General features: G+C 47.1%; 1 protein-coding gene across 1 annotated transcript in view; it reads left to right on the top strand.

Moving 5' to 3' along the window:
- Positions 1-9,008: 9,008 nt before the first annotated feature.
- SNX10 (sorting nexin 10) overlaps positions 9,009-13,383 on the top strand; it is a 31,598-nt gene continuing 27,223 nt past the window's right edge. The window contains exon 1 of the mRNA XM_081883470.1: positions 9,009-9,100. Coding sequence (XP_081739596.1) covers positions 9,077-9,100 — 24 coding nt within the window. The 5' untranslated portion in view covers positions 9,009-9,076. The remainder of the gene's footprint in view (positions 9,101-13,383) is intronic.

Below are 13,383 nucleotides of genomic sequence, written 5' to 3'. Positions count from 1 at the left end.
GGTCTGTCTCGAGAGACCAGGGGTTAGCAAACTTTTTCAGCATGGGTCGGGTCCACTGTCCCTCAGACCTTGTGGGGGGGCCAGACCATATTTTGAAAAAAAATATGAACGAATTCCTATGCCCCACAAATAACCCAGAGATGCATTTTAAATAAAAGGACACATTCTATTCATGTAAAAACACGCTGATTCCTGGACCGTCCGTGGACCAGATCTAGAAGGCAATTAGCCTGGATCTGGCCCATGCCTTAGTTTGCCTACCCATGCTGTAGAGTGCGCCTCCGGGAGTGAAGTCAAACTCTTGTGTTAGCAGCACAGAAGTGACCTCCCTGGGGCGTAAGGCCTGGCAGAGTGTATGGAGGTCCGGGACTGCCCAGACAAGACCCCTAGTCTTGGCCTCCCTCAGCAATATGTTTGATACCAGCTTGGCTTCATGAGTTTTTGGAAGGAGGCGTACAAGACATCATCCAACCGTTTTAGGGACTCCCCTCCAGATTTGAGAAGGGTTTACTCCTTAGTCTTTCATCCTGAAGATATCCCGCAAGGCAGTGGAGGTTTAAGGTCAGATTTTCCCTCCTTCTAGATCAGGGATGTCCAACTTCCAAGAGACTGTGATCTACTCCCACTAAAAAAAAAAAAAAACTGGCAGTGATCTACCCATTATATTGACCAAGGTTGTTGAGCTTTTTGGGGGAGCATTGGTCAGAGTTGTTCAGCTTTTGGGGGGGAGGAAGACCTAAAGTTGTTGAGTTTTATGGGGGGGGGGCAATCGATCAGGATCATGCGATCGACCAGGGACGAGGGACACCCCAACCAGTAGATTGCGATTGACCTGTTGGACATCCCTGCTCTAGATGGGCTACCTTCTCATGTTAATGGTCCCCGTCTACCCCTCACTTCCCTCTACAGGACATGCAGGAAACCCCTTAAACTGAGTATTTTTTATTTTATTTTATAAATTAACTACTATTCCCCTCCTTTATTAATACATGAGCTGAAGCTAGCCTTCCCCAACCTGGTGCCCTCTAGAAGTTTTGTACTCCAACTCCCATCAGCCCCAGCCAACATGGCCAATAGTCAAGGTTGATGGGATTGGTAGTCCATCAACATCTGGCAGGCACTAGGTTGCTGAAGGCTGGCTTTAGGCAAATGGAATGTGTTGATTATTATCAATGAGTTGTGCTTCAATGGGACGCGGATTAATGAGAGCTATTTTTAGCTTCCACCTCTGCTGTTGGCAAAGGGTGAGGCCTTGAAGGAAGAACTGTTTTTGGCCTCAGGCTTCACATCTATACATTCAGAGATAAAGATGTCCCAAGTGTCACAGAGTTGTTTGAAAAGCAGGGATGGCCTTCCAGACGTTGGACGTTTATATCTACGCCACTCCCCCCCCCCCCCGATTCTTTTGGACGCCATCTTAAATCGGCTCCAGGCAGCAGAGCTTTTGATGGCCAGGGATCAGGCCGGGAATTATGGGAGTTGTAGTTCAGCTTGTTGTAAGAGGAAACACAGGCCAGCCTGTCTGACACTTCCCAAACAGAAAGTGCTGTGGCAAGTCATGAGAACTAGTAGCTGCAGTTGTGGAGTTCCTTTGCTTTTATGTGGTGAATTGTGAATCGGTTCTGAAGAGCCACTTTGTGTGCTAAAAAACCACCCTGATCCTTGAAATAGTCTGCTCATAGGAGGGCTGGAATGTGTGGAGTCGACGTGGAGATAAACCCCTCTCCCAAGATAGTTCATTTCATAGATGTGGAACCACCAGAGCCGGCCCGCCCATGAGGCGTGGTGGACAACCTGCCTCAAGCACTGGAAGTGAAAGAGGCAGTGCTCCAGCCACCCCATTGCTTCCGCCACTGAGAGGGAGGTGTTCTGGCACGTGGCATTGCTGCTCATCTTCCTGACCCCCCCTCCAGGCAACGCTTTGAGGAGTGCCCTGGCGGAAGTGTGTGTGTGTGTTTGGTGAGATGGGGTGGTGGACAATTCCTGTTTTGCCTCGGGTTGCAAAATAGGACGGGCCACCCCTGGGAGCCACTATCGCAGCGTCTCCTCTTTCCACAGAAAGACATTAGGAAGAGCTTTCTGATGGTTAAGAGCTGTTCAGACCTGCCTTGGAAGGTGTCAGGCCTGTTCTTCATTGGATATTTTTAAATACAGTTTGGATGTTAGGGATTCTTTCGCTGTGATTCCTGCATTGGGGGGAGATGACCCGTTGGGTCCCTTCCTGCGCTACAGTTCTAGGATTCTATCTATCTATGGTTTTGTACAACCTCCCCGCTCTTATGTTAAGCTGCTCACTTGAGTAGACCTCTTCTTCAAGGAGCTCAAGGTGATGTCCCCCCCCTCTCAATTTTGCCTTCACAACAACTTTGTGAGATGGGTCTTATCCAAGAAGTCCAGGATGGTATATACATGGTTCTACCCTCCTCATTTAATTCCCACAACAGCCCTAAGAGGTAGGCTAGGCTGAGGCAATGACTGGCCCAAGGTCACTCAGTGGGCTTCCTGGCTGAGTGGAGATTTGAACCCTGGTCTCCTAGGCTCTAGTCAAACACTCTAACCATTACTCCACCTGCTCAAAAACCTAGATCCTGCTCCACTCAGGCAGGTATCAGACATCAATATAAGCTTAGTTTCAGTCCAAAAGCCAAAATATGTTATCTCTTAGTGATTTACTTTATCCCATCGTGCTAGATGTTCAGCAGAGATTAAGGTGAGGCAAAATCACTAATGTGTGAGTCAGCGGTAGTGGTAAGAGGAAAATGTTAATGCGTGTGCATTCCTGGGTGGTTTTTCTCACCTGTCTCTACCATTTTTATTTTCGCGGGAGAAAATTAATTTCCCCCCTATTCTCATACTCCATTTAGAAAGAAGAAAAACAAGACACAGGGATTGAATCTCATGTTAGGCATACTCAGAGAAGACTTGTTGAAATGAAAGGACAAGAGTAACTTAGGTTTATTAATTCCAGTGGGTCTACTCTTGAGTAAAACTTAGTTGGCTCCAATGCATTTCATTATTTAAGAAAGAATCCTATTTACTAAAAGTCTGACTAAGTTTCCGGAAAAGAAAAACATTGCGACACTGTTCCAATGAATATCCTGGTTTTCTTTTCCAGCTTCTTTTGCCTCCGGGTTAAACTCAGTAGTCAGTCATTTTGCATATGCACAACAACAACAATTAACTCCTGGGTAACTACTAAAGGAATGTGTGAGTGCCAATTGCCCGTGTGCATGATAATGAATCAGATCATCCTTTTAGTATCTTTGGGCGGAGATAGTATGTTGAGAAATGGAAGTGTCGTTTATCCAAAAAAATTATTTTGCCAGGGGTTCCAAAAACAACATCCTGGAATGTTGTAAGAGTTGTTTGTCTTCGAAGGATTTTCACAAAGCCTTTTAGCCCTTTCCCGACCGGTGTGGCGTGGGATGCATTTTCTGTTCCAACTTTTAGCAAGCGGGAAGTTCCAGCTGTACATGTGCTCAGGAAATGCATAAAGAGAATTGCACTGGCATGTTTAGAAACAAGTGGAACACACCCCACCAATGTAAATAAATAAGTTATTATAATGACAATTAACTCCTTCTAATTATTCATTAAACAATTTACAGTGGTACCTCGGGTTACATATGCTTCAGGTTACATATGCTTCAGGTTACATATGCTTCAGGTTACAGACTCCGCTAACCCAGAAATAGTACCTTGGGTTAAGAACTTTGCTTCAGGATGAGAACAGAAATCATGCTCCGGTGGCGTGACGGCTGTGGGAGGCCCCATTAGCTAAAGTGGTGCTTCAGGTTAAGAACAGTTTCAGGTTAAGAACGGACCTCCCAAACGAATTAAGTATGTAACCAGAGGTACCACTGTATTGCATTTCTACTCCTTTCCTTCAAGAAGACAGGCATTGCCCTTCCACTATATCTTCTCGGCAGTGGTCCTGGTGGGTAGGTTTGGCTGAGAGATAGTGACTTTCGTAGTGTGGTTTGTGACTGTGTGAGAATTTGAACCTGGGTCTCTCTCCAGTCCTTGCCCATCACTCTCTAACCCTAAGGATTACCCTTGAGGGGGTACTGAAAAATTGGAGAAGGTGGGCATTTATTGCAAAAGAAAAGGAGCAGGGACTGAGCTCACCCCGTCGCGGGTATTCGAACCGCCGACCTTCTGACTGGCAAGTCCTAGGCTCTGTGATTTAACCCACAGTGCCACCCGTGTCCATCTTACCTTTATAGGTAACCAATAATTATGTCTGAGGCCACATTTGCACCAGTACATTTAAAGCACTACTGTACTGCTTTGAAGGGACGCAGGTGGCGCTGTGGGTTAAAGCCTCAGCGCCTAGGACTTGCCGATCGAAAGGTCGGCGGTTCGAATCCCTGTGGCGGGGTGCGCTCCCGCTGCTCGGTCCCAGCGCCTGCCAACCTAGCAGTTCGAAAGCACCTCCGGGTGCAAGTAGATAAATAGGGACCGCTTACCAGCGGGAAGGTAAACGGCGTTTCTGTGTGCGGCTCTGGCTCGCCAGAGCAGCGATGTCACGCTGGCCACGTGACCCGGAAGTGTCTCCGGACAGCGCTGGCCCCTGGCCTCTTGAGTGAGATGGGCGCACAACCCCAGGGTCTGTCAAGACTGGCCCGTACGGGCAGGGGTACCTTTACCTTTACCTTTACTGCTTTGACCAGTCCTGCCTTCCCCAAAGAATCCCAAACCGGAGTGGTGTAGTGGTTAAAGTTTTTGACTAAGACCTGGGAGGCCAGGGTTCAAATCCCCGCTCTGCCATGAAGCTATCTGCAACTGCTAAACTTGGAAGGATAGGAATCCGGTGCTAGCCTCCACCCACCATTCAAATGCAAAAGAGAGCGGCCTAACCCCTAAGTTCATTGAGCTATGGTTCATTGAGCTAAATTCATTGAGCTATGGCAGGATCTCTCAATCTCCCTATATCCTTATGTAATCAGGGCAACTTACTGCAAGTCTTTAACCAGCAATACCAAGAGCCCTGAGCTTGTCTGTCACCACCCTCACCCCCAAGAACCAAACGTACCCATTGATTGACGCTGTCCGCTTTAAACTGTTTACAGTACTGAATTTTACATTGTTGTAACCTGCCCTGGCACCTGATGTTAAAAGGGCTGGTAATGAATTCAGTACATTATACCGATGACGATACTGTTCCTCTGGCATCTCTTTGTTCCATTGTAAAACTGTGTACAGCAGATTATCCTTGTTTCCAGTCACCATAACTTCTTCTGAACCCATGAAGTGAGCGTGCTTTGAGGAGAGGTCTTCCTAGCATTCTCAGTGCCCGATGAGAACTGTCTCAAAACTCTTAGAAGGCCATTGAAGAAGAGGCCTGATATCAAGGCTGTTTATTTATTTAGTACATTTACACCCCACCTTTTCTTCCAAGAACCTGAAGGTGACGTACATGGTTCTCTCTCTCCCCCCCTTTTTAAAAAAACTCCTCACAATGACCTTGTGGGGTAGGTTAGGCTGAGAGGCAGGGACTGTCAGCATGCAGAGGGCATGGAGGCCAGCTGGCTAGCCCCAACTGGGCTGTCTCCTTCCAGTCTTCCCGCTTCGAAGACCATTGGCATCTGCTCCGACGTAAATCAGTGACCCGGACTTCAAAGCCAGGCACACTATCAGCAGAGCGAACTGCGCACACAGAATAGGCGTGAGGCTTGTGAAAGCATACTACAACTACAGATTTATTAATCATAAATCAGGACAAAGAAACATATCTCTCTCTCTCTCTCTCTCTCTCTCTCTCTCTCTCTCTCTCTCTCTCTCTCTCCTCTTCTGAGAGAGAACGGGAAAAGCAAAAGCTATACACACAATGGAAGTTCCCAGCAAGCTGTGCTGGAATGTAAACAGACATGTGACGCGCAACAGTTCCACACGTCTGCTCCTTAAGGTGGAATAGAAATGTTAACAGGGACTGTCTCAAGATCACACAGCAAGCTGCATGGCTGAGGGGGGATTCAAACCCTGGTCTCCCGGGCCTTAATTCAGCCATCCAGAGATGGAAAATAACCGGGTGCCAGTCACATTTCATGACAGGCCCAAGCAGCCTTTTGCAAGGAGTTGGAGATGTCTGGTCACCACATTTTGGCCCCTAGCATCTTCATCTGGCTAGCTGGCGCAGCTGCCAGGCAGCTGTCTTGTGGGGCGGCACGGCACCAAACGAAACACGCTTTTTGGTTCTGCGCAAGCCAATTGATTTGCGCAGGAGCTCGGCACCCAAAGACAGCTGGTCTGTGGGGGCACCTAGGCATTCCGTTGTGGTGACTGAAGCTGAGGTTTAATTTGCCATTTGGCTCCCAGCTTTTAAATCTCAGTTTCTAACACTGTAACCATCAGACCACGCACTGTCTCTCGCATCTTGTTTTTCAGCATAGCCAAACAGATGCCTCTGAGAAGCCTATAGGCAGGATATTTCTGCCTAGCAGATCCCTTTTGCTGCGTGCTAAGAATGTCCAATACCCATTTCCTAGATCTGCATGCTTTTTGAGAGCCGACTTGCAGGGCAGCTCTGTGCCTTGGCTTTGCTCCTGGAAAACCCCGACTTTATACCTCTTCTGGTGCTCCTGTACACCAGACTCTTACAGCAGACCTTTCCAAACTGTGTTGGCTGCATTGTTCAGGTGTGTCGCACGAACACTCCCCACGCAGCTCTGAGGGCTGGAAAGAGGTTAGTTTAACCCAGGCATAGGCAAACTCAGCCCTCCCAAGATGTTTTGGGACTACAACTCCCATGATCCCTAGCTAACAGGACCAGTGGTCAGGGATGATGGGAATTGTAGTCCCAAAACATCTGGAGGGCCGAGTTTGCCTATGCCTAGCTTAACCTCTGGTTGGCTAGTAAAACTGAATTACTGTGTCACGAAATGATGCATGTCTAAAAAGTGCGTCATCAACATGAAAAGTTTGGAAAGCTCTGTCTTACAGGAATATAACTGTCTGCTGCCTTCATCCCCCCTACTTGTGCTGGACCCCTGAAGAGGCGAACGACAGAATCAACAGCCTTCTCATTTGTTGCTCTTAGCCATTTCTCGGCGCAACACCCGTGACTTTATTTTAAGCCTCTGTTTTCCTATGCTGTTCTTTCAACTTCATTAACTCCTGCACCCAGCTGCAAACGGGCAAGAGTGTGCTTGATCCCTGCAGAGCTCATTACTAAGTACACATGCATTTAGCCCGCATTTGCAAAGAGCACAACAGAAGACTCATGCAGAAAAGCTTTCTGTCCTGCCCAAATTGCCATGTAGCTTCAAAAACAGCTGATCAGTATTTAAAGTGGCCTATTCCCAGGCTCATCTGATGTTGAAAGGAAGCCCCATTCTGTGGTCTTCCCTAAGAAAGTTGCAAAACTGTGAAAATTTTCTTCTTTTGGTGATTGCTTCAGGCTTTGTCTGGGCGCACGCTGAACTTCCTGATTCTCAACTTTGGGCAATGGGATAAGAATACTGAGGAAGGAAATGCCTTGCCTCGTATTTTCTTAAAGATTGTGAGTTATTTTGGAATTGCCAAACTGTTACACAAGTTTCTTCCACCATTAAATAATAAAAGAAAACAAGAGTCAATTGGTTGCCACATCTTGGCGTGCCAAGTTCCTTTCATTTTCATTTTTTGCTGCAGAAAGTGTCACTCTTGGAAATTCCTTCCTGATCCTGTGCCCAAGGTTGTGTCGATCAGTTATATGTAAGCAGTGCGGGGTTTTGCACCATGTAAACATCGCTTTTTAAATGACCTTCCTTAAACTGAATAAATTCAGTTCATTATTATGAATGAGGGAAGTGGCTTCTTGGAAGTGTTCTCATCTGTGGTCAAGGGAGAAACAGCCATCTAAAAGATGCTTTTTAACAGCACGGCTTTAGCAGGAGCATGGAATGAAATTTGAGAAGTACCGTAGTTTGGCTCTAGAAATCCTATAAAGTGGCAGAGTTGCTCTCTTTCTCTCCTCTATGAACCTCATAGTGCCCTTGACCTCCCATAAGGAGTAGATCCTGCCACAGTTCAAGGAACAAGTTTTTTCTCAGCAATGCACCTTACCTTGTGTCAGAGAACCATAGTTAACTTCCACAAGCAGAACATAACCGAAGAGGCTTTAGAAAGGTACAGGGGAGGCTTAATTAAGCACACCTCTTGATTACCCTTGCAAGGCTAATGCAATTTTAGGCTGCATTAATAAGACCATCAGGAAGCTCTTCCAGTGCTTGACCCAAATCTACCCTTCTATTAGACCTGACCCTGTCCTCTGGGGCAGAAGGGAACAAGTCTGTGCCCTCTTCTGTGTGTCAACCATGCAGCTATTTGAAGAATGCCGTCATGTTCCTTCTTCAACCTTTCCTTCTCCAGGCTAAAGATACTCAGTTCTTTCCATTGTTGCTCATAAGAATTGCTTTCTGTTGCCCTGCTTGTTGTTGTTGCCTTCCTCTGAACCCATTTCAATTTGGACAAAAAGATCACATTCAATATAGCTCAGTGGTAGCAATAGTAGTAGTTTTTGTTGTTGTTAATCCATAGTCTACGGCCATACTACCCTGAACATGCCCGATCTCATCTGATCTCGGAAGCTAAGCAGGGGCAGGCCTGGTTAGTACTTGGATGGGAGACCGCCTGGGAATACCGGGTGCAAGGAGGGACGCAGGTGGCGCTGTGGGTTAAAGCCTCAGCGCCTAGGACTTGCCGATCGAAAGGTCGGCGGTTCGAAACCCTGCGGCGGGGTGCGCTCCTGCTGCTCGGTCCCAGCGCCTGCCAACCTAGCAGTTCGAAAGCACCTCCGGGTGCAAGTAGATAAATAGGGACCGCTTACCAGCGGGAAGGTAAACGGCATTTCCGTGTGCGGCTCTGGCTCGCCAGAGCAGCGATGTCACGCTGGCCACGTGACCCGGAAGTGTCTCCGGACAGCGCTGGCCCCTGGCCTCTAGAGTGAGATGGGCGCACAACCCCAGAGTCTGTCAAGACTGGCCCGTACGGGCAGGGGCACCTTTACCTTTACTTTACCTAATCCATTTTCAATGTTAATTACTTAAGCTTGCCACTTTTATTTTTTAGATAGACTTCACATGCAGTTTGCAAGATGACGCCAAAGCATGAAAAACAGGTAAGTGCTTCAATTTGTGTGTGTGTTGCTTTCTTAGTTTGGAAGGGGGTGTTTTCCTAGAAATATGGAGCTTTGTTTTATACTACTAAAAGCAGAAATGTTCTGCAAAAATGCTTCTGCGTTGATCAGCCCACTATTCAGCGAACAGCTTTCACCTTGGGTGTGACTATATCACCAACCAGCACTGAGTAAACAAGGCAGCTTATATCTGGGTTAGCATCTTAGGAGACAAAGTAGGTTGTGTAATTGCTGGAATGAAGAGATGGCAGAAATAGTCCCCCTGGGGGAAGTCCCAAGTATCTGGCTCTTTTGCAAGCAGGGGTCACAACGAAAGACAATTCTGCTGACATAGGCTGTTCCTCAGTGCTTGGAAGCAAGTTTGGGAGACCTTTGACCCTCCAGATGCTGCTGAACTACAGCTCTCATCATCCCTGGGCATTGGCCATGGTCGCTGAGGTTGATGGGAGTTGTAGTTCAGGACAGCCAAAGGTTCCCCACCTCTGACTTATAAGAGCCATGTGTATAGACTGGCTCCCGGACAGGAGTTGACTCCTGCTATGCTCCTTCCTGGTCCTTTTAGCTCAGTGTGACATGGCAGCTAAGCCAAGGTTAGACCCAGAGTGTCGTCCAACCTAAGGATTGTAGTTAAGGAGAGGAGACCTTTACTGCGATCCCAGATTCTTGGATCTCTTGCTAAGCCAACCTTTGGCTGAGCTGCTATGCTGTGTAGAGCTAAAAGGACCAATGATGGGAGCAAGCCAGCAGTAAATTACACCAAGTATGCTGGAGTTGACCGTTAGCAAAAACAGGATCTGCACAGGAGGGTCAGGCCTAATGAGACAGCAACTCATCTCCGAAGCAGTTGTGGAGACTGAAGGTCCCCAACTTCCCACAGCTGCCTAACTCCCCTCGTCTTCAGGCTTTTCCCCACCCAAGCAATCTGAGATTGCGCCTGCGTGAAGCTAACATCTCTGCTCTTTTCATGCCTCTCCTGGTTCTGTGAGACCAGGGAGGCTTGTCGCAGCAGGAGGGAGAGATGCCTGTGCCTCTTCACCAGACGGCCTCTTCTCTGCCTCTTGGCTTCCCTCCTTTCCTGCTTCTCATTCTGGACTTCTCTCTGCCACAGACTTTCCCCCCACTCACTAAACCCTGCTACCTCTCAGCTTCCCATACCTCCTCCTCCCAATCTGCTCCCTCTTCTCCCTCTGACATCTCATTGCTGTCCCACCACCACTCCTCAAGCTCTCAGTCTTTGCCAGCTGGTTCGTCTGCATCCAACCAGTCCAGGACAACCAGGGAGGAGCAAATGGGCTGCAAACTCCTCCCCCAGGACTTAGCTCATTCACACTGAACCATGGTTTAGTGTGAGACAGTAGTTGTGATCACACTAAACCACGGTTTGGCGTGAACACAACTACTGTCTCACAGCCTAACGCATCTCAAAGGATTGTGAAGATAAAAGAGGGGGCCATGCATATCACATCAAGCTCCTTAGAGGAAATATTGTCAATAAATGCATCTCATGCTTCTGAACAATCATGGCGTGTGCACCCTCTGGCTTCTCCTGAGTCAGGCCATTCATTCATGTAGATCAGTTCTGTTTCCTTTGATTGACAGGGTCTGTAGCCCCTAGAACAGGTCATTATCAGCTTGACTTCTTGACATCCCTCTAACTGGAGACTTGGGGGGCTGAGTGTGTGCTCTCCCACTGATTGGCGGCCCTTCTAATTGTCGCCAACATTGCTCTTACATGGGCTTTAACGAAGAGGAAATCAGGAGCTTCGTTTCCTTCGTCAAAACAATTTTGTGTGTGCAAATAAGCCCACAAGGTGGGAGTTCCAAGTTGCCCTTGTTAAATGTTTGGGGGCAGGCAACAGCCAACAGCCTTTAAAATGCAGAACCCCTGTTACGTTATTGCTGATGGATCTTCGCATTAAAAAGGCATTGGAATTGAGGCACAGTGGCATTAAGAAGAATTTGTAGTTCGTTCATGCAAGCAGCAAATGTAGAAATAATATGTATATTTATGGGCCTGGTGTTTTATTTTTTTAATGAGCCCAAACCAAACGGACACTTAGTTTCAATGAGACAGAACCAAAATCCCATGCTGCTAATGGCAAATAATGTGGTTATAATTGTATACGGAGCGACACCTTGATGTTTCTAAGCATCTTTAGGGCTAATGTTAGGGACATAACAATGCCAATTTATTGTGAGCTGTTGGTTCAGTGAATGAAAGTTAGAATGAAAAACAGCTGTCTGTCTTTTAAAGTGGGTGGGGATCTCGGGCCCCAGGTCTTCTCCAAACCACACCTCCTTTCTAGCCAGTATACCTGTAGGAGCGTCTCCACCCCCATCTTTCTGCCCGGACACTGAGGTCCAGCGCCGAGGGCCTTCTGGCGGTTCCCTCACTGTGAGAAGTGAGGTTACAGGGAACCAGGCAGAGGGCCTTCTCAGTGGTGGCGCCTGCCCTGTGGAGCTCCCTCCCACCAGATGTTAAGGAAATAAACAACTATCTGTCTTTTAGAAGACATATGAAGGCAGCCCTGTTTAGGGAAGTTTTAAATGTTTGATATTTTATTGTATTTTAATTTTTTTGTTGGAAGCTGCCCAGAGTGGCTGAGGAAACGCAGCCAAATGGGCGGGGTATAAATTATTATTATTGCCACACCCCTCCCTCCCAGCCTTTCCGCCCTCTGGGTGTTTTTGCTTGATTGAAATGTCTCCTTGAACTCATGCTTCTTGCTTGTCTGGCAGGAAGATAAGGGAGAGTCATAGAGCCTCATAAGAGAGAGTTGTAAAAACAAACCTACCAAGATGAAATTTACATTTTCTGCACCCACCCTTGCCTCTGGCCCCTAACTCCCAGAATGTCCTCAAGGCAACACAGTCCCCAGGCTGCAAAAGATTACTGTATTTTGAGGGAAGCAGGAATTTTTAACTTTCACTTTTAATTTGAGGTCTTGCTCATTAGTGGCAAGCTTGTGGGGAAATAATTGACATGGAATCCACAAAGGGAGTTGCTCTTTGTACGGCAGGTGTAGTTGGGGGAAGTTAGCAAATTTGAAAATTGCACATTGAAAAGTTTCGTACGGCTGAGAGATGGGCTGCCACTTCTTCATCCCGTTTCAGTGGCCGGCTGCGGTAGTAGCTGGCCAGTCCACTTCCCCTCTGCTCTGCTGTTCTCACACCCCATCCCCCAATATATTGATCTCCAATTGGTAACATGCTAGGCGGTCCACACCCCCCCCCTTCTTGCCCACTTTTTTTGTAGAGAAACACCCCCTGGCTTGATTGGGAATTGGGCTTGGTAAACAGGAAGACAAGAAAAAGTAAATAGTTTGGATTGCTCCAGATTGTGCCTCCAGCGATCTTAGGAGTGCGCTGAAGTCTGCACATTTTCTCTTTTTAAAAAATATTTTTTTTCTTAAAGATTTCTTAGTTTACAAAAATACGTGCATTGTCTTTTTTTTCAAGTTGTGTTTTCTACAGATCAGTTTCGTTTGTAGTGAGACATTAGTGTTGCATGCAGTATTAGCTTAAAGAGGAACCATATTGGGGTGAAGGCGTCTTCTTCTATTTGTCCCCATGTCAGTTTCAGTTTATAGTAGCTTGGTTCTCGAACGCCTTGTGACTTCAACGTTTTGGCTCCCAAACGCCGCAAACCTGGAAGTGAGTGTTCCGGTTTGCGAACTTTCTTTGGAACCCGAACATCCAGTGCGGCTTCCATGGCTTCCGAGTGAGTGCATGAAGCTCCTGCAGCCAATTGGAAGCTGTGCTTTGGTTTTCGAATGTTTTCGGAAGTCAAACAGACTTCCAGAATGGATTCCATTCAAGAACCAAGGTACAGTGGTACCTCGGATTACATACGCTTCAGGTTACATATGCTTCAGGTTACAGACTCCACTAACCCAGAAATAGTACCTCGGGTTAAGAACTTTGCTTCAGGATGAGAACAGAAATCATGATGCGGGGGCAGCGGGAGGCCCCATTAGGTAAAGTGGTGCTTCAGGTTAAGAACAGTTTCAGGTTAAGAATGGACCTCTGGAACGAATTAAGTACTTAAACCGAGGTACCACTGTACGGCTGTATTGGCTAATTTTTCCAATAAGGCTGTTTCCCATACTATGTGATACCATTGGTCCATGCTTAACTCCTGATGGGTCTCTCCAGTGTCTGACTATGATGCTTCTGTCTGCTGAGAGTAGGTGGGTTATGAGCTCTTTATAATGTGAGTGGGCATTATTATCTTGGAAGGTGTTTAGTAGGGCCCATTCTGGGGT

This window comes from Podarcis melisellensis (assembly GCF_964234715.1).
Source record: "Podarcis melisellensis genome assembly, chromosome: 12".
Taxonomy (NCBI): domain Eukaryota; kingdom Metazoa; phylum Chordata; class Lepidosauria; order Squamata; family Lacertidae; genus Podarcis; species Podarcis melisellensis.
The sequence above is the reverse complement of the archived record's forward strand: the minus strand, read 5'-3'. Positions and strand labels throughout refer to the sequence as shown.